The sequence below is a fragment of the Primulina eburnea genome, chromosome 9 (assembly GCF_022965805.1).
Source record: "Primulina eburnea isolate SZY01 chromosome 9, ASM2296580v1, whole genome shotgun sequence".
In the NCBI taxonomy this organism is placed as follows: domain Eukaryota; kingdom Viridiplantae; phylum Streptophyta; class Magnoliopsida; order Lamiales; family Gesneriaceae; genus Primulina; species Primulina eburnea.
The window spans coordinates 2,184,203-2,207,500 of NC_133109.1; the positions used below are offsets into that span (position 1 = coordinate 2,184,203).

The window sequence follows — 23,298 nt, forward strand, 5'->3', positions numbered from 1 at the left end:
GTAGTTTCTTATTATTTTTTATAATTATATTTTGATCATTATTTAAATATAAATCAAATGAATCATAAAAAATCATTATACGTTACGTGTACTGTGTATCGGTGCACTAAGTATATATAAAACTTAACATGTGCACACAAGGTATATATAATTTGTAATATTTTATAAATCAATTTGATTTGTATTTTTATTTTTTAAAGATATAAAGTTGTCATTTAGTTTTTTGGGCTTTGGTTTCACATCTGGTTTTCTCTAATGAATCGATCCTTGCAAGATGAATCTTTTCAAATTTGTCAACTTTATTGACCTAAAAGACAAAGAACTGGTCAAAGCTTGAAAATATTGAAATACAAGTCACAATTGCTTTACAGCTTTAAATAAGTAAATTGCCTTTTTTCCAAATAAATAAATAATTTATGGAAATTTTATATTCTTTAATATTTAGAATCGATTAACTTTGCAGATTTTTAAATCCCATTTATGAAATTTCCAAGACGGATTTGAAACCATTTTGTTAACCACAATTAATAATTTGAATTTTGAATTTAAATATTGCCACTTACCTAATTAATTTTTCTATTATTTAATTGATTCATAATTATTTAAATTTCTAATATCTCCAACTTTACTTATTTTTCGTTATTATTATCAGCTTTTTCTTGCAAAACCCTAATTTTACATCTAAAAAATTCGGACACCAACCAAAATTTTTGATTTTTTTTCTTTTTCTCGGATACAGTTCTGATCTTGCTCTGTAATGGCAGAAATTTTAAAAATAATATTAATTTTCAAATTTTAGCCCGCATTTTCCTGCAGTTGAGCTCTCTTGTACTGGGATGATCTTGGAATTTTTAAGCCTGAATCTTGGATTTCAAGTTTTTCCGAGTTCTTGAACTGTGTTTTTTGCGAGATTTCCTGGGTAATTCAAGTTTTTACCTTCTGTTCTTAAAATTTCTACTTTGGTGTAAATTTTGTTGAAAGGTGGTTTTCTCAGTTAGTCCTGCGTGCTTGAGGTGAAAAAGATACGATCTTTCTCATAATTAGTGAGGTTTGTTCTAAGAATCTTCCGAGTTTTAAGGATTTTGTAGGTGTCTGTTATAGTTTAGGGTATTAATGGAGGAGAAAGAAGGATTCATGGGCTCTGGAGTTGCAGTGAGAGGTGACGAAGCTCCTCAGAGCTTCAGGGTGGAGCCAGTAGTGGAAAATTCGAGCCAATTAGGGGGATCCACTGCTCCGCCGGCGTCGGAAGTGCCGCCAGCAAGTGTGGCGGCACAGGCGGCCGTGGAGGTGATGAAGAAGAAGAGGGGAAGGCCAAGAAAGTATGCGCCAGATGGTTCTATTGTGGCACTGTCACCTATGCCTATATCGGCTTCAATTCCGCTGACTGGTGACTATTCAGCGTGGAATCAGAGTTTGGGTGGAAGGGTTGACTCCTTCAAGAAGAAAAAAAAGTTGAAACTCGAAAGTCCAGGTACCCATTTTCTATGTTGATATTATATTCGTTTGGTTTGTGAAGAAAAATATGAAATTTGTTTGTTCTGAGATCGTGCTGTTATTATCTTTGTTGTATGTCAAAGGTGGACCCAAGATTTTGTTGAGAGGAGATAGAGAGAAAAGGGACGTTTTAGTAATATTTGATGGGGGTGAAATTGGAAATCTTGTGGGAGAAAAATATGCATAAAATTTGGAAACCAAGTGGTAAATCTGTTGGCCACGAGTGTGGAGAATCTAGATCTACTTATCTTCTTTTTTCTTAGTGCTTCTCTTTGCTATTTTGTTCTGTGTCATGGGGTCAAGTTTATAAATATAGCACGAAATAAGTGTCACGTTTAGAATGTGGAAATTTATATACGCTGATAATTGTTGAGAATCAATTTTGTTTATAATGCTGTCTTTTGGCTGATGTGACAGAATAAGCATCTCTCTTTTTTACTGTATAATTGTGTGCAATCGTTCATAAGTGGTAATGTACGAATTAAGTAAATGGTCGAAAAATATGTGGATCTGAACCATGATACAGGTGGACTTGGACTTCTGATAAAGACATTATTAACCTGGTAACATGCAGAATTATCAACATTAAAGCACCTCTCTCGGCGTGGGTCCTGACCTCAGTTTATGTATTAGCATTTGTTCCTCTTTATGTTTCTAAACATGCAAATTAGATAACGATAGAGCTGAAAAGTAGTACTTAGCACAGAAATTATCTTCTACAAAAGTCAGACTCAGAAAGTTGTTTTGTCCATGTTTTTTCGATGTTTTATCATAGAATTCACAACTAACTGAATACCATGACTTTGTAAATGGATTGCGAGATCCAAAAGGGATAGGGAACAAAATTTGTGGACTCCCATTACACCGATCGTGCATTTTGTTTGTGTGGTTGGTGTGGAACTGATGAAAATAGTTTCAGTGATTTCTGATCTTGTAACTTATGCTAGCCATAGTATGTGAATATTATTTGTACTCGTGGATATGGAAATAATAATTTTCTTTAGTTACTTGCTAATTAGATTGTTTTTATTGAATGATTTAATACCTTGATTTGTTTTTATGTTGTAGGGGGGACGATGGGTTATTCTGCAGGTGGAAGTTTTACACCCCATGTGATCACCGTTAACGCCGGCGAGGTACTTGTCATCTGAAGAACTTTGTTATTCTTTCTGGTTCATATTTTCTTTTAATAGTGATTGGTTTTATAAAATTTCTTTATTTTAATCATTAAGTCCTATAGAAATTCTTAAAATTTGATAGGAATAAAAAGCAGTCATTGTCTCATAATTTGAATCTAGGTTGTAATAGTAATTTCCAAGCATATGTTCCAACTTAATAATGGCATTGTTAACTTTAACAAGATCTTCTCTGATTATATGTACTATGGTATTTGAAAAACTATCATTCCAACTATGACTTATTTTAATCATGGAAGAGCTAAGACACCGTCATTCTAAAGAGGTGTAGATATCAATTCATGCATTGCTATTGTTGATTACTCTGAGCTTGGCTTTTAGTAAATCGTCCAACTTAGATAAGATGACTTATGGCAATTCACTCGTGCATACATGTGTTTCGAAGAGTCGAAAATGAGCTATATTGGATGCTTAAATGAACATTCGTCGGATTGGGGTCTCACTGCCCATTTTATTTTTTGCTATATTTATTCTTTTTTTATCAGGATGTTAGTATGAAGATACTATCCTTTTCTCAGCAAGGATCTAGAGCCATTTGCATTCTTGCTGCAAATGGCGCTATCTCAAATGTTACACTGCGGCAACCTAATTCTTCTGGCGGTACTTTGACCTGTGAGGTATTGGTTGGTCTTATGTAATTGATCTTTCATTCATGTAAATTGTGAAATTTAGACATAGAAATATGATTTCGCCTCACGTTCCGAGTTTTTTGAATTTTACTTTCGCCTACCTCACATGAATTTTTGGCTACATGATTATTTCATCCATCACTAGCAAGAATCTTATACAGGATACAATGCCTCAGTTTTTGTTTTTTGGAAGAACAATGCCTTAGTTTTAAACGACATGTATGTTCATTGTACAGGGGAATTTTGAGATTCTTTCGTTGACGGGATCATTTATTCTGAATGATGATGGTTTGACAAAAAGTAGATCTGGTGGAATGAGCATCTCTCTGGCCGGGCCGGATGGCCGGGTACTGGGGGGCGGTCTAGCTGGCATGCTAGTGGCTGCAGGCTCTGTTCAGGTTTGAGAATTGTTGTCATATGTAATTTTTGTGACTTTTTGCCTTGTAGATGGTAAGAATGAGTATCGGTCGTCAAATATTTCAAATATAAGTAAAATAGATTTCAAATAATCCATTTGAATTCCAGTGACAAACGGGATATTACAACTTCCTTGTCCGCCCCTCTACGTCGTTATTTACGTAGGAAATATTCATGAAAACATTCTGTTCTTGTGGATTTTTTTAGGTTTAAATACTTTTTTTTAAACCTTTGAATGCAACAGGTTGTGATTGGCAGTTTTCTTCACGGACACCAGCAGGAGCAGAAGCCCAAGAAACCAAGATACGAGCACACAATAACATTCGGACCCTCCTCCAGTAACCCTATCTCTGAAGAAAGATATGACGTACCCTATAATGGACCGAAGCCTAATCCGACCACTTCCATCTCCTTTCATGGGGACTACAAGTTTGCTTCTTCGAACTCCATTCCAGGTTCCAAGATTACCGACATTGACAATAATCTGTCACTAACCGGTGAAGATTCTGGAGAGCAAAGCCATTGAATAACTTGCTGATCATATACCATGTGCCTATCTTTATCTTAGGTGTAGAAAGCCTCAGGCTCACTTATTCTGACCCGTTTACTAAGCGAGGACTCCTCGTTGTTACAGAAGAAAGTCGAGTACGATTTGTCAACAAGAAGTTATTCTGTTTCTTGTTGAGGATACTGTAGGTTAGGAGTGACTTCTGGTAGCCTTGCATTTCTTGTGAGTTTTTCTTCTGTTGTGTAAAACTTGTATTTTATATGTATGAAACTGGGATCTGTTGTTTTGTAGTTCAGAAATTGAAATCTACTGCTGGCTTGATTCAATAAATCACATTTTCAAACAGACAATCAACTTCGAAAGACAAGAATCAGAGACTTTCAAGTCAACCGGAACTCTTCTCTTCCTTTTTTATTTAAGGCCGGAAAGATTTCGGCCATTGATTTGGTCTGAAGGTCTGCTCTTATGTTTTGAATTTGCTGATTTTTTTTTTTAAATTAAAATACTTACGTGGAGTTGATAGACATCTAAAAAATTTCATTAGATTAACTTTTATTTATTTAAAATATTTTTATATGACAATATAAATATTTTTAATTATCGATTTAATTTACGAAAAACAATAAATAATTCATTACTAAATTTATTACAATTAAACTTTAATCATTCAAATCAATTCAAAAATTTTATTTAGTTAATTAATAATTTTTAAAAATACATAACAATAATTTTCAATATTAATAAATAATCAAACTTAAAATAATTTCATTTATTTTAAATAAATTTTTGTATAAACAATATATTAATTTTATTTTTGACAATATATCTGATAAAAAAATAAACATGACAATTATTTATGTTAAATTTTTTGCAATTAGTGTAATTTTATAAGATTTTAAATATTTAGTTTTTTTTATAGTTATTCTTATATATAGTTGATAAATTTTTAATAGAGTCATTAAAACTTTATTAACATTTTAAATACTTGTAGAATGGGTCTCATGTGAGACTGTCTCACGAATCTTAATTTGTGAGACGAATCAACTCTATCTATATTCACAATAAAAAGTAATAATCTTAGCATAAAAAGTAATACTTTTTCATGGATGACTCAACTAAGATATCCGTCTCATAAATACGACTCGTGAGACCGTCTCACACAAGTTTTTGCCATACTCGTAAGCTTTTGTAAAATTTTTAAAAGTCAGAATTTTGTAAAGTTTTTTAAAATCAAATTTAAATAATAAAAATTTACAAAAAATTATATTAAATATATAAAAATCTAAATTAAATACTTTTAAATTTTTAGACTCTATAAAAATCATTAAACCAGTGAACTCCTTAAAATTTGTTCGGACATAATCTTGAAAATATGACGGCTCTCTCTGAAGATGAGTCCTCTGAGATAATCAAGTAAAATTCTAAAACGTGGACTGTTTCCATGTCAGCAAACCATTGACTAATCAGTCAATTCCATTAGCTAAATGCAAATGGGGCCCAAGCCATGTTCGGAACATTTATTTGAAACATACTTGTGCAACTCTTGTGATACGGTCTCATAGAATAATTTTAGGACATGACCTTCGACACAGTGGAAAAACTATGGAAATTGTGAGAAAGTGACATCAACCATGAATAATTTGGTGGTTACCAAATTCTAAGCACATATATGTGATTATTACGTGAGAAACTGACATCATATACTCATAATTATTGATAAGGTTGTAAAGATTAAATTATATCTATATACACACACATATGGCTGGTGAGTTACCGCGAGACACTGACATGTCGAAAAATTATTAACCCAACTCACTTATTTTATATTTGAGACAGAAACCACGTTATCCAAACTTTGATTTTTTTAACAAAAAAATTTATTTCTGCAGATAATATTAATTAGATTGCTCATTTATGTGAATGCATTCTTAATATAAATAACCCTTTAAGTTGTGAATGGTATGTATACAAAAAAATGTTTTGATGTAGAATTCTAATAGGAGATACTTTAGAACCTTAGTTTAAACAAATTTGGCAAATACATACTATTTATGAATAGAGGTAAATTAGAACATTTAGGTCTGGTTGTGTTTGGATAGATGATCGAAAGAAAAAAAATTCCGATTGTTTTAAAAATAAAATTTACTCAATGAGTTTGTATAAATTCCAAATCATAGATTTGAAATTTTTACAATCATTTTTGTTTTTTGTATGTTTTTTTTTTTTTTTTGAAAAAAAAAAAACTAAGGGCAATTGTGGTGTTACATTTTTTGTATTAAAAATAAAAATCAATTTCTATTCCAATAATTCCAATCGTGGATCGTGGGATTTTAGCATTTATTATAAAGGCCGCCTCAATGGGTAGCCCAAAATTACTTCCTACACAATACCGACCAGCCCATAAATTTGAGTTTGAAAAACGGCCCAATGTGCATTAAACTGAAATAGGCCTTATATTCAAGGTATTTGACTACGAACAAAAACTGGATTCCTCGACTGCTTCACAAAAACTTTTAATATTTGAGCTCGAGCTTGAATCGGAGCTTTGATAAACAAAATTTTTTCACATTGAGTTCGACTCAAACAATTTTTTAGTGCTCTTGCTCGACGCAAGAAGGTGTTCAAGTTTGATTCGATCTCGACCAAGTCATGAGTTATTTCTGAACAAAAATTTTCCTCTCATTATTTTAGAAAATTACACTCACCCTCATGTCCACAGGGATAAAACTGTGTATAAATATAGTCTTGCAAATAAATATCTCATAACTATTATTATTTTCTGAAAATAATTATTATATCTCAAAGAATATAAACATCCCAATGACATATAAATAACTTTTGATTGCAATTAAGAAACATATTGTCTGCATTTATCATCGTGTCTCCAAGACATTTAACTACATTTTGAGGATGAAATTGACAGATGGACTTAATTTCTTTAGCCCACTAAAATTATTGACAAAGTGAAAATATTATGTGGTAGTATTTAGTGTTAAAATGTAAGGTGGGGGATCAAATAAAGTTAAAATTTTATAGGGATTTTTTTTAATACTTCGGAACATGTTGCTGCTATTTTGGTGTGTTATAGGAAAATTCAAAGGGTCAACGTAGTAGTCTACAAACTACGTTGATCAAATAAACTATATCACAAATCGTGTGTGACAAACTCAAAAATGAGATGGATGAAACAATGAGAGATTGAACTCATGACCTATGCTTACCATATCCTACCATCCAAAACTATCATTGAAGGCATTTTTTTCATAGTGATCTTGTTTAACATAATTGAAAGAAAACTTTTTATTAATTGGCATGTTTATATATAAATATAAAAAAAGTAGATAAAGAATCACATTTTTATGTATGATTTTGCAAAAAACTTATGTGAGACGGTCTCACGGGTTATTTTTGTGAGACTGGTTAATTTTGTGAGACGAATATTTTATTTGGGTCATTAATGAAAAAATATTGTTTTTATTGTAAATAAGAGTAAGGTTGATCCGTCTCTCGAATAAAGATTTATGACATCATACCTACTGATAATTTTGAATTATAGTTATATTTAATTAGATAAAAAATTCACCAAACCATTATTATAGGCGGATATGTTGGCGAAAGAATATTATTTTGAAGAATAAAATTTATATGATTGGATAAAACAAATTTTAAATCCTAAATAAAGTATGATGAATAAATTTGTAAGGGGTCCTACGTGCGGGTTCTTTCTCCGTTTAATATTTCAACCAATCTCCCCTCTGAACTTAAAATGACGCAAACAACCTTATACAAACGAAAATTATCCCACATTGGCCAACCATTAAGAAATAAGCTTGTTATATTCCTCTTAGCAACCACTACAGACTACGACCTTACTTGAACAGGATCTGTTCTATAGGCTCGTACATCTGTGTCCTAGAGTTCTAAGGAGGCAGGAAACCAAGTCTGGTGGATGAACTATGACTGCAAGATCAGAGCGTGATTAACATGTCCATGGTTCTAAGCCAGCGGATCCGTAGAGGATCGCTCTTGACCCGACTATGGGTTGAGATGGTCTTGCGGTTGGTCTGACAGACTCCCAAATTTTTTTTGTTTGCGTCCATTTTGAAATTCGATATCTGGGACTTTTGGAAATGTGGGTTATTGGGTTGAGATTAAAGTGTGCATCCATGCTGTTCGGAACCATGTTTCTTGGTATGTGCTCTTACTCCACTCTGAAGCTTCTCTCCGATCAAATCCCATCTCCCATGGGTAGCCTCAACGAGTCTCCCAGTAAGCTCCAACTACTACCATGAACTCTTCAAAAACGTGGATAAAAAGGTTATAAGTAAGAAGAAAACCACTAAAACTTTGCAAAGAATGCACTTGTGCCTGCCGTTATTTTCTTTGTCTGGGCTGGGAATTAGAGGTAGAAAAAAGATAGACTCTTTAGCTACAAGCTTTATGTAGAACAGAAAGCAAACTAATATCTACACCATAACTTTTTTCAAGTTGCCTAAAAAACAGCAGAGCTTTGCTGGACACGTATAAAAACAACATATAAATGTGTATAAATATAGTAAAGAGAATGGAAAATGCTACACTGGACGTCAACCATGGGAAACATATGTAAAATATATATCAGGCTTTGATGTTGAGCAACTCCCATTGAAGAGTGGATTTTTAAGAGCTTTCTTTGTGTCAGCTCGCTTCTGCCGCACTGCATACCTTACATAATTCCGAATCAATCTTCTTAACATCAGAAAACTCGAAGAAATTCAGGAACACGAAGAATAATTTACCCCAACAGAAATCACACAGCATCTTCATATTGGTGCACCATGAGAGTGCTGGAGCAAAATAAATTCAGTAACATGAAAAATAAATTACCAGCGACCACATTCGTTTTGAGAATTACGCAGCACCTACATCTTGAAAAGTTGAATTATGCAAGTATTTCAAATGGTTTAACTGTTTCGCATAGCCCGATCGAATTGAAAGAACCCAAAGAACAGCTTTAGAATTTACAGGAAAAAGCTATATCAGACCGAGTATGTCATTTTGGTGAGCTCCAATATTGTTTGTAAAGAAAAAAGACGAAACCATAGGAATGTGCATCGATTATCGACAATTAAACCGAGAGCTATCGGTTTAAAATTACATATAGAGATATATGGATGAAGATGATAAATTTACTATTTTCTGTCCATCCATATATCTCTCCTTAATCACGTCTTAAAAAAATTCAACATCATTGCCAAACTTTGACCGACAACATCTCATCCGTCAGATATCATAAGAACCGTTTTTTAGGACAGTAGCATAATCCTGTAGACCTATATGAACGGATTTCAACATCAGCTGGTAGTTACGTTACTCTAAGAATTTGTGGATATTTACTTGTGAGACCAACGACTGTGTTTATATTTACAATAAAAATGATATTTTGATATAAAAAATAAAATATTTTTGTGGATATTTTGTGAGTAACTAAAATAGAATACTTGTCTCACGTAATTAAACCGAGAGCCTTTGAATTTTTGGATTCTTTGATAATACGGAATAAGTGTAATTCAGGAGCCACGAATCAGGCTTCTTTTGTGGCCCATTTTATAGTGGTACAATTATATAGTGCAAGCCCAGATAGTATTGGGCCGCATAAGGAAAGCTCGTTTCAGCTAAAGATATAACCCTAATCATTTACGATTTCGGCGTTTTGTTTATTCCAGAAAACTGAGCTATATTCAGTGAACGCAGTGCAACGTCGCCGCCGTCTCCCCCGCCACAATGGGTCGTATGCACAGCCGCGGGTATTCCTCCCCCGTTTTTTCTCTTTCAATTTCGATTCACGAACATAAATCTGAATTTTTTGCCATTTTTATGGGATTTCAGCAAGGGTATCTCCGCTTCAGCTCTTCCATACAAGAGAACTCCTCCCAGCTGGCTCAAAATCTCCTCGCAAGATGTGAGTTTGTGGGGAAAAAATTAATTTTAATTTCACATTCGTGCGCTATACAAGCGAGTTTGTTTTGTGAATTAACTTGATGTGTTTGTTGATGGGTTTAAAAGGTTGAAGACAATATCTGTAAATTCGCGAAGAAGGGAATGACACCTTCTCAGATCGGTGTGATTCTTCGTGATTCTAATGGTATTGCTCAGGTGAAGAGCGTCACTGGTAGCAAGATCCTTCGTATTCTCAAGGCCCACGGTATTATTTCATTTCTGAATGTTTGCCTGCGAATTTATCATCTTTTGAATAAAATGGTGGTTGATTTGCTGATGGCTTGGTTAATCGATAATGTGTAGGTCTTGCTCCGGAGATTCCGGAGGATTTGTACCACTTGATAAAGAAGGCAGTGGCAATAAGGAAGCATTTGGAGAGGAACAGGAAGGATAAGGACTCCAAGTTCAGGCTGATTTTGGTGGAGAGCAGGATTCATCGCCTTGCCCGATACTACAAGAAGACCAAGAAGCTACCGCCCGTCTGGAAATAGTAATATGCCCTTATCTCTGTTTTTCTTTTCAATGCAGTTTGCTAGAAATTATTTATATGGTTTGTGTTATTCTAAAGACATTGGAGGTTATTATTATGTTAAAGAATAATATTTGAATCTATCTGGAAACACTAGTTCCTTTGTCTCTGTTTTTATATTTTATTGCAGTTTGTGTAAAATTGATGTTTGTTGGTTGGTTGATTACAAAACTATCATGAAATTTTGAGCAGATCGTGTTATATTTTAATGCGTTTGAATGCATTTTACTAGAAATTATTGGAGGTCTATATTATGTTAAAATAATACTCTTGAACTGCTGAACGAATTTGTTACTTTGAATCGAACACCACCATCTGGAAGTAGCAAGTCTCCTGTCCTTTTTGCTTTTTTTCTACAGTTCAATGGAAATTAATGTTTGTTGTTTAATTTCAAGATTATGATTTAACTTTAAGATCAGATTATGTTATATTTTTAATCTGTTTTCAACTTATTCCTCATTAAAGGAATTTATTTTGTAGTTGACGACATGTTATTTTCCTCCATATTGTGGTCTGGTTTAAATGCTATGAGCAATGTGTCATGTCATCTAAGGTCACATTAGATTAATTTTATGCAAGGGTGGTGTTGAGACTAGTGTCTGGCACATTGGCATTATTAAGCTGCTTTTTCAGACACAAGAAGATGTTTTGTGTGAAGAGCTAGTTAATCAAAGTGAGCCAATAATTGTATTGCTGTTGAAATTTTAGAGAAGTGAGAGTTTTCGTTAATTCATCATGTATCAGAGATCATATATTTGTTTACTTGTAATTGTAATATTAGCAAGTTTCGTGTATCCAGTGTTTCATGTTGAAAGAAACAGGTTCTGTTCTATTTGTGTGCACATGTATATTTGTAACTTTGCCATTGCTATGTTGAAGAAGTGGTATTAGGTCCAGAGGTTACTGGTTTAGCTGAGATGATTGTCACCATGCCGTCGTTCTTTCTCATTCATGTCAACTATTTGCATTTACAACTGTCTTCTTCATCATCTAGTTTTATAGTTTGTTGCAAATTATTAATGAAACTCTATGATGCAGCGAGTCAACCACAGCAAGCACACTCGTCGCGTAAATCAGGGGATGAAAATTCGAGATGGTTACAACTTCAGCCAGGCGATATGCTGGGGCAAACTGCATAATGTGATGTTAATTCCTCATAGTTCGAGTCATTTTGTTCGACGACAGTGTTGTGGTACTTCAAAATGAATGACAATTTTGAATCTTCTATGTTTTTGTTGTTGTTAAGTTTGGTACAATTCTATGTGAAATTTTAGCTCTTGGGTTGTACGAGTCAGTGCACCGAGTGTCTTCGACTTAAAACACCCAAGTAGCTCGTTAAAGTGATTGTTTTCCTAAAAAATGAATTATTAGTAACAAAATTGTTCGGTAAATCTGCCCATTTATACATTGGGACCCATTTTTAATATTTCATTAATATACCAATGGAATTGATTTTGAGCAAAAATTTAATAAATTGAACTTGAAAAAAAAAATCCCAAAAACCATGTCATTCAAACTAGAGTAGGTTTTTTTTGAGATGTCTCACGATCTTTATACGGGAGATGAGTTAAGTTATTGATATTTGTAATAAAAAGTAATATTTTTAGTATAAAAATAAATATTTTTTCATGGCTAACCAAATAAAAAATACGTCTCACAGAATATGATTTGTGATAAAGTTTCACAAATTTTTTTTAATTGAACTATATGATTTTACAAATAATTTATTGATTATATTTGAGTTACAATTATTTAATTCATCGCAAATATTTTTGATTATAAAAAAAAATTAAATGTTAGGATTTAAAATCCATTTTATAATTGAACGAAGAGAAATTATAAGACCGTGATTGGTACATGAATGAAATGAAGTTTGCAATGAAACTATATTGAGTGAGTCTTAATATGTGAGACGGGTCAACCCTACTCATATTCACAATAAAAAGTAATACTCTTAGCATAAAAAATAATACTTTTTCATGGATAACCCAAATAAGAGATCCGTCTCACAAATACGACCCGTGAAACCGTCTCACACAAATTTTTGCCAACTATATTAATAAAATGGTAATAAATAAATACAAACCCTAAGTTGCAACGACTCAAATCCAGCTTAGAGAACCAGGCACCGGAATGGCCGCTGGGCTCCGTTTAGTGGCTGAAAGAGCCGGCGGAAGCGCAGGTCAACCAGTTTTTGACGGAGACAATGGCGAGGAACTGATGCACACGCAGCCGGGAGTCTCTATCGTTCTCGGCAACCGACCTCCTGAATTCCCAGGCACTCTCTATATCTCCACTAAGTATGATTCATTACTATATTTCATTTCATATGTGTGATTTGGAAATTTGCGGTTGCGGTTTGTGTGATTGTTTTTTGTTGCTTGGGCGAAGGCAAGTTGTTTGGTTGAGTGACACGGACCGAGCTAAAGGTTATGCCGTGGATATCGTGTCGGTGGCTCTTCATGCGGTATCGAGGGACCCGGAGGCTTACCCTTCTCCTTGTATTTATGCTCAGGTAAGCATGCTTTCACCAATCGAGCTCGCCAGTTGTTGATTTTGTATGTTCTGTTCAAAATATTATTTTTCAATTGCGTTTTGAAGACTAAGATTACTTGTTTTGTGGATAGTTAAATGTTTATTGGATTAAACTTGCTTACCAGTGTATCTGTTTTTGAAAGATAGGAACTTCATTCCAGCCTTGTGCTCGAGTCTTTATCCTTAGAATTAGCAAATTGAATTGGCTTATGATATCAGCATGACAGATTTATCGCTATCCACTGTAGCTGTGAAAATCACAGGACCTCTATAGTTCACATACCAATTTTTTTTCCCTGGTCATATGGTATTAAAGTAATTTTATTTTTAGTATGCAAAATGCGAATAAACTGGTCGAATCAAGAGCGAAGGTGAACAAAATAGTAGTGATTGTTTCAGTAATATTAGACCAAAATTAAGCCATGGTTTTGTTCCTCTAAATGCTTGTACATTTTAAACTCCAATGCCAAATGCGCTTGCTATGATGCATTATAATTTGCTAATACTTGTGAAGATTGAGACTGGAGCTGAGGATGATGAAATGGATGATTCAGATTCCGAGACTAACGAGATTTTAGATTTATCAAAGATTACAGAGATGAGACTTGTGCCTTCGGATCCTAATCAAGGTATATTTTGCCGATCTTTTTTCTTTGAAGGACAAATATGCAATCCGTCGATGTTATGCATATATTTTTCTATCTTGTGCATAACAACCTTCTATCAACTTATTAAACAGTGGATACACTGTTCGCGATATTTTGTGAATGTGCTGAGCTGAATCCAGACCCCATTGAAGGTGATTTATAGTCTCTTGAAACAAAGTTAAGAAAATTCTTTTCTTATGAAAATTTGCTAAAATTTTTTTATGCTTTCAGATGAAGAAGATGGACACAACTGGAATTTCAGTGCTGCTCAGTTTGTAAATGAGGGTTTAGGTGCCCATATATTTAAATGCCCTTGTTCGATCTTTTAGTTTAAATCTTTTTGATCGTTTAATCGTCTTTTGCTTAATGACGGCAGACGATGAGGATTCTGAATGGAATCTCTCCCAAAATTCAACACGCACGATTGGAGCTAATGGAGATGACGACTTATGCCATTCTGTCGTTCAGGTAGTTGGTGTAGCATTGAGAATACTTCAAATTTGGCATTACTACTTTCATAGTTATCACTTTAAAAGGTAAAACGATATAGGGATTGCATGTAATTTTTTTGTATCACTACACAGAATCGTTCTATGGTATAATTACACCTCAAAATTAAATTACTCCCTACTCACCACATAGAAATTGAATGTGGATGCTTTCTTTCGTGATCACATGCAACTGTTGTGCAACTCATGCTCATCCCGTAGGCATGTGTTCTTTCGAGAATAGTATGGCACATCAATGTATAATTCGACGTAACATGTTTCATGCAGCTCCAGATAAATGATCAACGGTTCGAGGATGCAGAGGAATCAGAACAAAGTGATAAAAACGGCCATCATTGATCTCCTACCTTTCAGCTCAGATATTTTTCAGTGTCTTGACATTGTAGTCAGAAACAATGTTGTATCTCTATTTTATAGTCTAGACTATGGTAAAACCATTTGCATTATTTCAGGTTTTTTCGAAGCTAATACATACAACGTTAAAGTTGTGTTATTGACACGAACATTTCTATAAACCTATTTCTGGAAAAGAAAAAAAGCTTTTAAAAAAAAAAAACCTGTGCATTATCTCTCCTTTCAAATCTTTTCCACAATTGGCAACAAAAACTTGAGAATGCAACTTCAAATTAAGTAACACAATATGGTTATTGATACCAACATTGTTTATTTAAATAGCTAGATTCAATTTGTAAATGGACAAGTTTTTACATCCCTTGTATGTTGTTGTCTAGTAAAAGCATATATTTAAGTATATTTTCAAATTTAATCTTCAAGATGAAAAAAAGTGATAGCCCTCATTTTCCTATAGCCTCCACTAAAAACTCTCATTTCTTTGTAGCCCTCCATAACTTCGAGTAAGTCTCTTGTGAGACGTCTGCGAATCTTTATTTGTAAAACGGATCAATTTTAATGATATTCACAATAAAAAATTATTCTTAACATAAAAAGTAATATTTTTTAATGGATGACCTAAATAAGAGATTTGTCTCACAAAATACGATCTATATCACCATTTCACACAAATTTTTGTCCTCTAACTTCACCTCTACTAATACTCTCACTAATTAAATTTTAATTATAATTAAATAATTTTAATTATTAAATAGGAAAATAATGTGTCTAACAACTGGCAATGCCAAGTGTAGGCCTGGAAATGACAGTGTACTGGGCCGGGCTCAACCCTCTTCAATTAAAACCTACGGGCTACAGCAACATGAATGGATTAGGCCCGTTACCAGAGTCCATTCAAAGTTGACTAAACCCTAGCTTTTATACATGCAGTAAAATTATCCAGCTAAAACTTCTCGGATTTCTCAGCTTAGCCGCCGTCGCGATCTTCAGTTTTCCATCAGGTGATCTACGAGCTGCAATCGTTGCGATAAACTTCGATTTGTCCCATAATTGGGTTAAATTTGTGATTTGGTTTTGTAACAATGTAAATTGATAGGTTTTTTTACTCGTGTCTGTATCTGCACAGATTTTAACCGGCGAAAACATGGCGTACGCAGCTATGAAACCGATAAAACCGGGGCTGGAAGAACCTCTGGAGCAGATTCACAGGATCCGTATCACCCTGTCTTCCAAAAACGTTAAGAATCTGGAGAAAGGTATACTGTGTATTCTCAAACGGTTGAATTATTATAGCTTCTTGTAGCAATTAGTTGTTTTCTGTTGAATGCGTTAGTTTCAATTGATTATTTTATTTGTGTAAGCTATGTATCTAGTTGAAATTCATTTGGTTTTCATTATTAGCGGTAAATTATGGTTTTCATTATTAACGTTAAATTATGGTTTTCATTATTAGCGGTAAATTATGAGTTTTGGTAGTGTTTGGCAGTTTGTGTGTATAGGTGTTTTCGGAGAATGTGTTGGAGAAAGCTATCTTTGGTTTTATTCTCTGAATGATTTTTGTAGATATATACTAAGCTTTTGTAGTGCCTATGAGATTGTCCAAATGTAATGTAATCGTAATTACCTAGGATAAGAGCAATAGCGAGGCTTGCGTTTGTTTAAAAGTCAGTTGTTCTAAAGGATAATATAATGTGATCTAAATATTTAGAAACAATTTTATGCATATGACTAAATATGTACATTTGAAATTAGCATATGATAGTAAATAAAATACATAGAAGCTTCTTGGCAAAAATAAAGTACTTCTATCTTACGGTTCACCTTGGATTTATTATCTCTACATGTAAGGCACAAGAAAATCACTCTTTTAATAATAGAGATTTTTTGGGGAGTGATGAAAACTTGATTAAAAGTAATGATTCTGGTGGGAGATATCAAATTAGGTAATAAAAAAATGTTTTTAGAAAATTATGCGCGAGAATGTGATGTATATTTCTATTTTGGGATGATAAAATCGTACTTGCGTATGTAGTGTATCCTATTCATTGTTAAATGTTATACTAGCTTCTTGTTATTTGAACGATGTCGGTTTATTATATTTGTATTATTGTGTTATTGTGTATGCTGCTTGTTAATCAAGAAAAAATAATCGATTTTACTCATGCTGATCAATCTGAAATCTTGATAGTTGTTTACATTGTGGTTTTGCTGGTAATTCCCTTGTTCCGTTACAGACGTGCAAAACGTTTTGTTTTGTCTCTGGGAGTTTTGTCCTGTGACGATATTGGGTATTACTGATTTTAGCTGGTTCTAGAACTTGGAAACAATTACACTTTCACAATTTTCTGTGTTTGGTGTTTTAGTTTCATTGTTGTTGACTTGAGTCTTGTTTACAGTTTGTGCTGATTTGGTGCGCGGTGCCAAGGACAAAAAGCTCCGGGTCAAGGGACCTGTTAGAATGCCTACCAAGGTTCTTCATATCACGACTAGGAAGTCTCCATGTGGTGAAGGTATTAAATTTTTCACAAGAGTTTAATATTTTCAAATTTTTTCACGTTGGTATTTCTTTTTGTATTTATGTGATATTGAAATGAATTTGTTATGAAAATATGGTTAAGCTTAGTTCGAAGATGATATTTCTAGAGTAGTCTGCGGGAAGGTTTTAGTGTAGCAGTTTTTACAGAGGAACAGAAGTTGATCTATTCATTTCTTGGGTATTTGTAAAATGTAAGTTCATCGCTAGGATTATGCAGCCACGAAATACTGAAGTAGTTGTCTCATGTAGACCGCTTGTTTGATATTTTACTCTTTGAATACATTGCCGTTGAGTTAGTTCAACATTTGTTTACCAAAACTGATGCACTGCTTTGATATCTTTACCTATCTGAATATTGTTACGTAGGTACTAATACATGGGATAGATTTGAGCTCCGGGTTCACAAGAGAATAATCGACCTTTTCAGCTCCCCAGATGTCGTTAAGCAGATCACCTCAATAACTATCGAACCTGGTGTAGAGGTTGAGGTTACAATTGCTGATTCTTAGACCTCCCATACCTTGTACTATTTTGCAATCTTCTGTTTTTAATACGCCCAATCAGGACTGATTTATTCCATTCAGATTTTAAAAGCATTAAATCATGTTTTGGTATGATGAGTGATGAGCTGAAGATATGTTGTATCATGGTTTCTTTTTGACTATTCAATTTTGGATGTCCAACTATCAGACATGGAATGTGGTTACTTTCCAATTTGTCTCGAGTAGTTTCTGACTTTTGAGTAATGAATTTTTGAGGCATAATTTGTCGGGATATCACGTTACTTGCTTTGTAAGTTTGCCAAACTTGGAGAAAAATTTAATTATTAGCTCTAATCTTTGTATTGATCTTCTTTGAACACATCTGAGGAACTTCATATCGTTTTCGGAAAATGTGTAGCAACTGTTGCATCAGATTTGCGGCAAGTGATCATGATTGTTGTGGAAAAGTTGCACGATTTGGCAGTGTTACTTGAAATTGATATTAAAGTTGCAGTTGATCTTCATTTTTTCCCGTTCCTTTCCTCACACTTTTCAACAGAAATTCTGATCATTAGTTAAAAATAATTGACTTGCATCTATTTATAGCAAAAAAACAAAGAATGGCGAGAAGATACTGTTGGATTTTCGCCTTTGGTGCTACGCAAATTCCTATCCTTCGTTATAACATCAAAATTTTTATGTAGATTTTATCCCGAATGAAACAATAATCTTTTGGAGCGCCAAATTGATATAAAATGCATCAAGAACGTTAACTCAATTATCGCAACACAAAATACGTAAAACCCAAATCTTTATTGTAGTTGTCCTATGACATGGTCCCCTGATTGCGTTCAACTCTTCAAGATTGTTTCTTTTGCCAAATCAAAAACAAGAATATCCTTGAAGATAATAAACTCCATGTCTCCCATTCAACATTCTAAGTGAGGTAAAATATGACTATGTACAACACAATCCTTTGAAAATTCATCGAGAATGTAGGTCCTTCCCGAACCCAGAATCATAATATTCCATGTACCAATCAACAAATTTCTTCAGCCCAGACTCCAAATCCGTTTTTGGCCTATAGCTGAGCTCCTTCTTGGCATAACTGATATCAGCATGTGTAAACGAAACGTCGCCGTTTACCGGCAATGGCTCAACCTTCTTCTTTGCCTTCACCTTCAACAATCTCTCCAAAGTTCGAACGAGCTTCTTGACAGTAACTGGAGACGTGTTCCCAAGATTAAACACACGTAGTTGCGCCTTGCCCTTCTTCTTCCCTCCACTCCCTGTACTCTTTTCTGCAGTATCTAATGCAGCCAGACAACCCTTCACTATATCATCAATGTAGGTGAAATCTCTTGCCACGGTTTCTTGATTCCGCCCTTCGAATATTGTTATCGGGGTCCTTTCTAGTATATCCTTTGTGAAGAAGAAGTAAGCCATGTCTGGCCTCCCCCATGGTCCATAAACTGTGAAGAATCTGAGTCCGGTGATAGAAAGGCCGTAGATATGGTTATACGCGTGTGCGATTTCTTCCCCCGATTTCTTTGTTGCTGCGTATAAGCTCGCCGGTTGATCTGTTCTATCTGCTTCCGAAAATGGTTTCTTGGAATTTAGTCCATAAACTGAACTTGATGAAGCCCAGATGATCGCCGGTTGAGGGTTCGCTGATTTGCAAGCTTCAAGAATGGCCACAAATCCAGCGACATTGCTATGGATATACGAGGTTGGATTCTTCAAGCCATAACGAACCCCAGCTTGAGCAGCTAAATGCATCACGTGCGTGAATTCGACGATTTTGAAGAGCTCTTTCAACAGATTTGAATCGTTGATGTCTCCCTCTACAACGAAGATTCCGATGCCATTTAGTCTTTCTTGGCGAGCTCTTTTGAGTAAAGGATCGTAGTAATCGTTGAAGTTGTCCAGTCCCACAACGCCGTCTCCACGTTGCTTCAGTGCGGCGGAGACATGGAATCCAATGAACCCTGCGGCTCCGGTGACGAGGATGGTGAAATGACCGGTTTCTTGGCGGGGTTTGGCCGACGTTAGCACTTGTTCTACCCATTTCCGGCCACCCCAACTGGTGCTGATGCGCAGCTCGCTCGAGAACTGTCCTGGAAATCGAGAGCGGACACTCAAGAAAATGATGAATGCGGCTAAAATGGTTGCCCAAGAAACGTACTTCCTGGCAGAGTATTTTGGCAATCTGCGGTGAAAAGATGGAAGCCTGTCTACCATCTTAATTCAGTACTGATTTCTTTGGATTGTATGCATAAAATGTGGATTTCTTATTGGAAGTTAAGTTTCGTGGCATGAATACAGAAAGTGTCAATTTCAAGATTTGATAAAGAAGAATGGTGGCAGAGGAGGTGGCGGTGGTGGCGGAGGAGGTGGCGGTCGTTGATGTGAAAAGAGTAGAGAATAAACGAGCGCAAAACGAATGGCCTCGTGATTATCTTTGTATTATGTGTGTGTTTTATGTGTTATTGTAAATATTTATATTATTTTCAAATTGTAGATAAAAAAGCAAAATTTGGAAATGGACTTTATTTAAAATAAATGGACGTGGCATACATGCAATTATTTGGGATGAAGATTTCAAGACCTCTAAAATTAATATTTATAACATAAGTAGGTTCTTGTGAGACGGTCTTACGAATCTTTATATGTGTCAACTTTGACGATATTCACAATAAAAATTAACACTATTAGCATAAAAAGTAATATTTTATTTTCATGGATGAACCAAATAAGAGATTCGTTTCACAAAATACGATTTGTGAGGCCGGTCTCATACAAATTTTTGCCTAAAATATTTATACAAAAAAATCAGCCTGATGAATTTCAATTAATAATTTTAGTTTTACTAGTGAAATAATAGTTGAAATTTTAAATCTATACATTATTTATATAACATTAGTTACACAAAATAAAATAAATTCCAAATATCTCTATTATTGGATAAATTTGAAATCAATTTATCGTAATTAACGTGAAACACTACTTAAACATATAAGATTTGAATGTTTATCTAAAATTACAAAATTACATTTAAATATATTTGAAATTCTGATCCCAAATACAACTTAATATGATGTGTACATGTATATCCATGCGTGTGTTCGCGTATGTATATTTTGAATACGACGCGTGTAATTTCTAATTTTTTTTATCGTTGAGAAATTATTCGTGACACAATACTGTAACAACGCTTTTTATCGGTTTACAAATCGACACATATAAATAACGCTTATAATATTTTGAGAAATTTCAATAAATAACGAATATATAATATATTTGCAAATTATAATTATTGGCATGTATGATCCATATGGTATATGAGATAAAAGAGCAAAAATGTGTCTCTCAAAACCATTGCAAAAGGATGATTAGATTTATGGTGAAAACAATAGTTGGAGATATGACAAACGGAGAGGCTACAAAAAACAAACTATTTGTCCAAAGGCAAAAACTTGTGTGAGACGGTCTCACGGGTCGTATTTGTGAGACGGATCTTTTATTTGGGTCACCCATGAAAAAGTATTACTTTTTATGCTAAGAGTATTACTTTTTATTGTGAATATGGGTAGGGTTGACCCGTCTCACAGATTATAATCCGTAAGACGGTCTCACATGAGACTCACTCTCGTCCAAATTAGGCAATGTTTGGATAAGAAGGAATATACACGTGCCGTTAACAAGCTCTCTGCTTACATACACTTGTAGAGACACTCGATTTGTACAAACGTTGAAAACTTTGCTCTAATTTATGTGATTATCTACTAACTTTTGTAATTTTTTTTAACAAAAAATATATATCATACCTTATTTGGAGCAATAATTATCTTTGAAGAAGGGATCCAGACATCGTAATATGCGATAAACGTACAATCTTACAATTGATGTCAAACCTAAGATAGTATATACAACAACACAAGAATAGTGGTATTAAATTCTGAGTAGGTCTCATGTGAGACCGTCTCACGGATCACAATCTGTGAGACGGGTCAACCCTACTCATATTCACAATAGAAAGTAATACTCTTAGCATAAAAAGTAATACTTTTTCATGGATTATCCAAATAAAGATCCGTCCCATAAAATACGACCCGTGAGACCGTCTCACACAAGTTTTTGTCTTAAATTCTGCCCCCACTTCAATTTTAAGTCCATTTTATTTTTAGATTAGGTCTCTTGTGAGACTGTTTCACGAATCTTTATCTGTGAGACGGGTCAATCCTTTCGATATTCACAATAAAAAGTAATAGTCTTAGCATAAAAAGTAATATTTTTTCATGGATAACCTAAATAAGAGATCTGTCTCACAAAATACGACACGTAAGACCGTGTCACACAAGTTTTTGCCTCATTTCTAATCATATTTTTTTGTATAATGAGATTTCATTAATTCATTCAATATTAAATTTTCATGAAATGTATTTTAAATTTTTTTTCCACGTTATATGATCAAAAAGTTTTTTGAAAAAAGAAAAAAAAACTTTGTGTTTGTATATGTTTTTTTAAAAAATAATTATATATTTTAATATTATACTGAAGATTTATGCTTCAAATTTAGGGCCGTAGCCCGTTTTCGCACTGTGGCCCAAATATCGGCCCACGATTGAATTGGGCCCATTATTTATCTCCAATAAAAACCCATCTCTCACATATGGTGAAGTCCACATCCAGTCGGAAAAAATCATGTGGCGGCGCGTAAACCACGCGCAACCATTAATGGTGATTTCAAACTTTCTTTTATGTTTCCCCACGACCAGCTCGAAATAACTTTTATTTATTATCTGTACAAAATACTGATTGACCAATGAATACAAATTATTGTCTAATCCCTTACTTTATTTTTACATAAATTATAATTTTTTTGTTCGTAAATACAGAGCATGCCAACCCATTTCATACTTCTCATCGTATCAATTTTAACATCCATGGATCGAGTTTGGAAAAATATCCATTTTCTTCGGTTTTAATTTTAAAATATTTCCCATCGTATCAATTTTCATATTCATATTGGAACTTCAAAGTATATATAAAGCATTAATATAAATATTTTCGAAATATTCGTATACCATATAGTTCATGACCTAGTAATCTAACCTATTATATTAAGTGTGAGGGTCTTAGAATAACTGTAATGCTCAAGAATTTGAGTAACGTAATCTGAGATGATTTATTGATGATGAACTGATATGATTATGGATGCATTATGCTGAGACCGAACGGGGCCAAGTATATGAATTATACGAGAATTGGACAGAACTATTGGCGCCCGAGCGGTAATTTTTGACTGCCCGAGCGCCAATGTTCAATAAAAGAAGCTTCGGGCAGAAAGCTTGGTGCCCGGGCGGTAGTTTTTGACCGCCCGAGCGCCATCGAGTAGTGCAGGGAGACAGAGCGCCCCGCGCCCGGGCGGCAGATTTTGACCGCCCGAGCGCCGAGCTCGCGCCCGGGCGGAAATTTATTACCGC

The 23,298-nt window shown here is 34.3% G+C and overlaps 5 protein-coding genes and 1 non-coding gene across 7 annotated transcripts; 5 read left to right on the forward strand and 1 right to left on the reverse strand.

Moving 5' to 3' along the window:
- Positions 1–1,088: 1,088 nt before the first annotated feature.
- On the forward strand, positions 1,089–4,553 carry LOC140841082 (AT-hook motif nuclear-localized protein 2-like). The gene is made up of 5 exons (XM_073208267.1): positions 1,089–1,471; positions 2,563–2,630; positions 3,176–3,307; positions 3,556–3,717; positions 3,981–4,553. The coding sequence occupies exons 1-5, from the start codon at positions 1,114–1,116 to the stop codon at positions 4,260–4,262; spliced, it is 1,002 nt and encodes a 333-aa protein (XP_073064368.1). The 5' UTR covers positions 1,089–1,113; the 3' UTR covers positions 4,263–4,553.
- Positions 4,554–8,107: 3,554 nt separating this feature from the next.
- LOC140842220 (small nucleolar RNA U3) lies at positions 8,108–8,318 on the forward strand. The gene has a single exon (XR_012120351.1). It is a non-coding gene; the product is annotated as a small nucleolar RNA U3 (small nucleolar RNA).
- A 1,506-nt stretch (positions 8,319–9,824) lies between these two features.
- LOC140841083 (small ribosomal subunit protein uS15) lies at positions 9,825–12,046 on the forward strand. The gene is made up of 5 exons (XM_073208268.1): positions 9,825–10,030; positions 10,113–10,185; positions 10,290–10,428; positions 10,527–10,713; positions 11,791–12,046. The coding sequence occupies exons 1-5, from the start codon at positions 10,008–10,010 to the stop codon at positions 11,822–11,824; spliced, it is 456 nt and encodes a 151-aa protein (XP_073064369.1). The 5' UTR covers positions 9,825–10,007; the 3' UTR covers positions 11,825–12,046.
- Positions 12,047–12,807: 761 nt separating this feature from the next.
- LOC140842156 (chloride conductance regulatory protein ICln-like) lies at positions 12,808–14,932 on the forward strand. Its single transcript, XM_073209966.1, has 7 exons — positions 12,808–13,052; positions 13,144–13,267; positions 13,802–13,916; positions 14,027–14,086; positions 14,166–14,225; positions 14,311–14,402; positions 14,711–14,932. The coding sequence occupies exons 1-7, from the start codon at positions 12,886–12,888 to the stop codon at positions 14,780–14,782; spliced, it is 690 nt and encodes a 229-aa protein (XP_073066067.1). The 5' UTR covers positions 12,808–12,885; the 3' UTR covers positions 14,783–14,932.
- A 726-nt stretch (positions 14,933–15,658) lies between these two features.
- LOC140841084 (small ribosomal subunit protein uS10y-like) lies at positions 15,659–18,191 on the forward strand. 2 transcript variants are annotated; one of them, XM_073208270.1, is made up of 5 exons: positions 15,659–15,795; positions 15,921–16,050; positions 17,191–17,304; positions 17,697–17,854; positions 17,902–18,191. In XM_073208270.1, exons 2-4 carry the CDS (start codon positions 15,939–15,941, stop codon positions 17,837–17,839), a joined length of 369 nt encoding a protein of 122 aa, XP_073064371.1. In that variant the 5' UTR covers positions 15,659–15,795; positions 15,921–15,938; the 3' UTR covers positions 17,840–17,854; positions 17,902–18,191. The 2 variants fall into 2 exon arrangements, with proteins under 2 accessions (XP_073064371.1, XP_073064370.1); XM_073208269.1 differs by having other exon boundaries at positions 17,697–18,191.
- Positions 18,192–18,617: 426 nt separating this feature from the next.
- Positions 18,618–20,260, reverse strand: LOC140842157 (UDP-glucuronate 4-epimerase 3-like). Its single transcript, XM_073209967.1, has one exon. The coding sequence runs from the start codon at positions 20,051–20,053 to the stop codon at positions 18,797–18,799; it is 1,257 nt and encodes a 418-aa protein (XP_073066068.1). The 5' UTR covers positions 20,054–20,260; the 3' UTR covers positions 18,618–18,796.
- Positions 20,261–23,298: the final 3,038 nt, after the last annotated feature.

Coding starts and splice junctions, on each gene's coding strand:
- LOC140841084 (XM_073208269.1), top strand. CDS start 15,939: ATGGCGTACGCAGCTATGAAACCGATAAAACCGGGGCTGGAAGAACCT. Junction 16,051..17,190: donor CGTTAAGAATCTGGAGAAAG/GTATACTGTGTA, acceptor TCTTGTTTACAG/TTTGTGCTGATTTGGTGCGC. Junction 17,305..17,696: donor GAAGTCTCCATGTGGTGAAG/GTATTAAATTTT, acceptor ATTGTTACGTAG/GTACTAATACATGGGATAGA.
- LOC140842157 (XM_073209967.1), bottom strand. CDS start 20,053: ATGGTAGACAGGCTTCCATCTTTTCACCGCAGATTGCCAAAATACTCT.
- LOC140841083 (XM_073208268.1), top strand. CDS start 10,008: ATGGGTCGTATGCACAGCCGCGG. Junction 10,429..10,526: donor TCGTATTCTCAAGGCCCACG/GTATTATTTCAT, acceptor GATAATGTGTAG/GTCTTGCTCCGGAGATTCCG. Junction 10,714..11,790: donor CTACCGCCCGTCTGGAAATA/GTAATATGCCCT, acceptor TCTATGATGCAG/CGAGTCAACCACAGCAAGCA.
- LOC140842156 (XM_073209966.1), top strand. CDS start 12,886: ATGGCCGCTGGGCTCCGTTTAGTGGCTGAAAGAGCCGGCGGAAGCGCA. Junction 13,053..13,143: donor ACTCTCTATATCTCCACTAA/GTATGATTCATT, acceptor GCTTGGGCGAAG/GCAAGTTGTTTGGTTGAGTG. Junction 13,917..14,026: donor GCCTTCGGATCCTAATCAAG/GTATATTTTGCC, acceptor CTTATTAAACAG/TGGATACACTGTTCGCGATA.
- LOC140841082 (XM_073208267.1), top strand. CDS start 1,114: ATGGAGGAGAAAGAAGGATTCATGGGCTCTGGAGTTGCAGTGAGAGGT. Junction 2,631..3,175: donor TCACCGTTAACGCCGGCGAG/GTACTTGTCATC, acceptor TTTTTTTATCAG/GATGTTAGTATGAAGATACT. Junction 3,308..3,555: donor GCGGTACTTTGACCTGTGAG/GTATTGGTTGGT, acceptor TTCATTGTACAG/GGGAATTTTGAGATTCTTTC.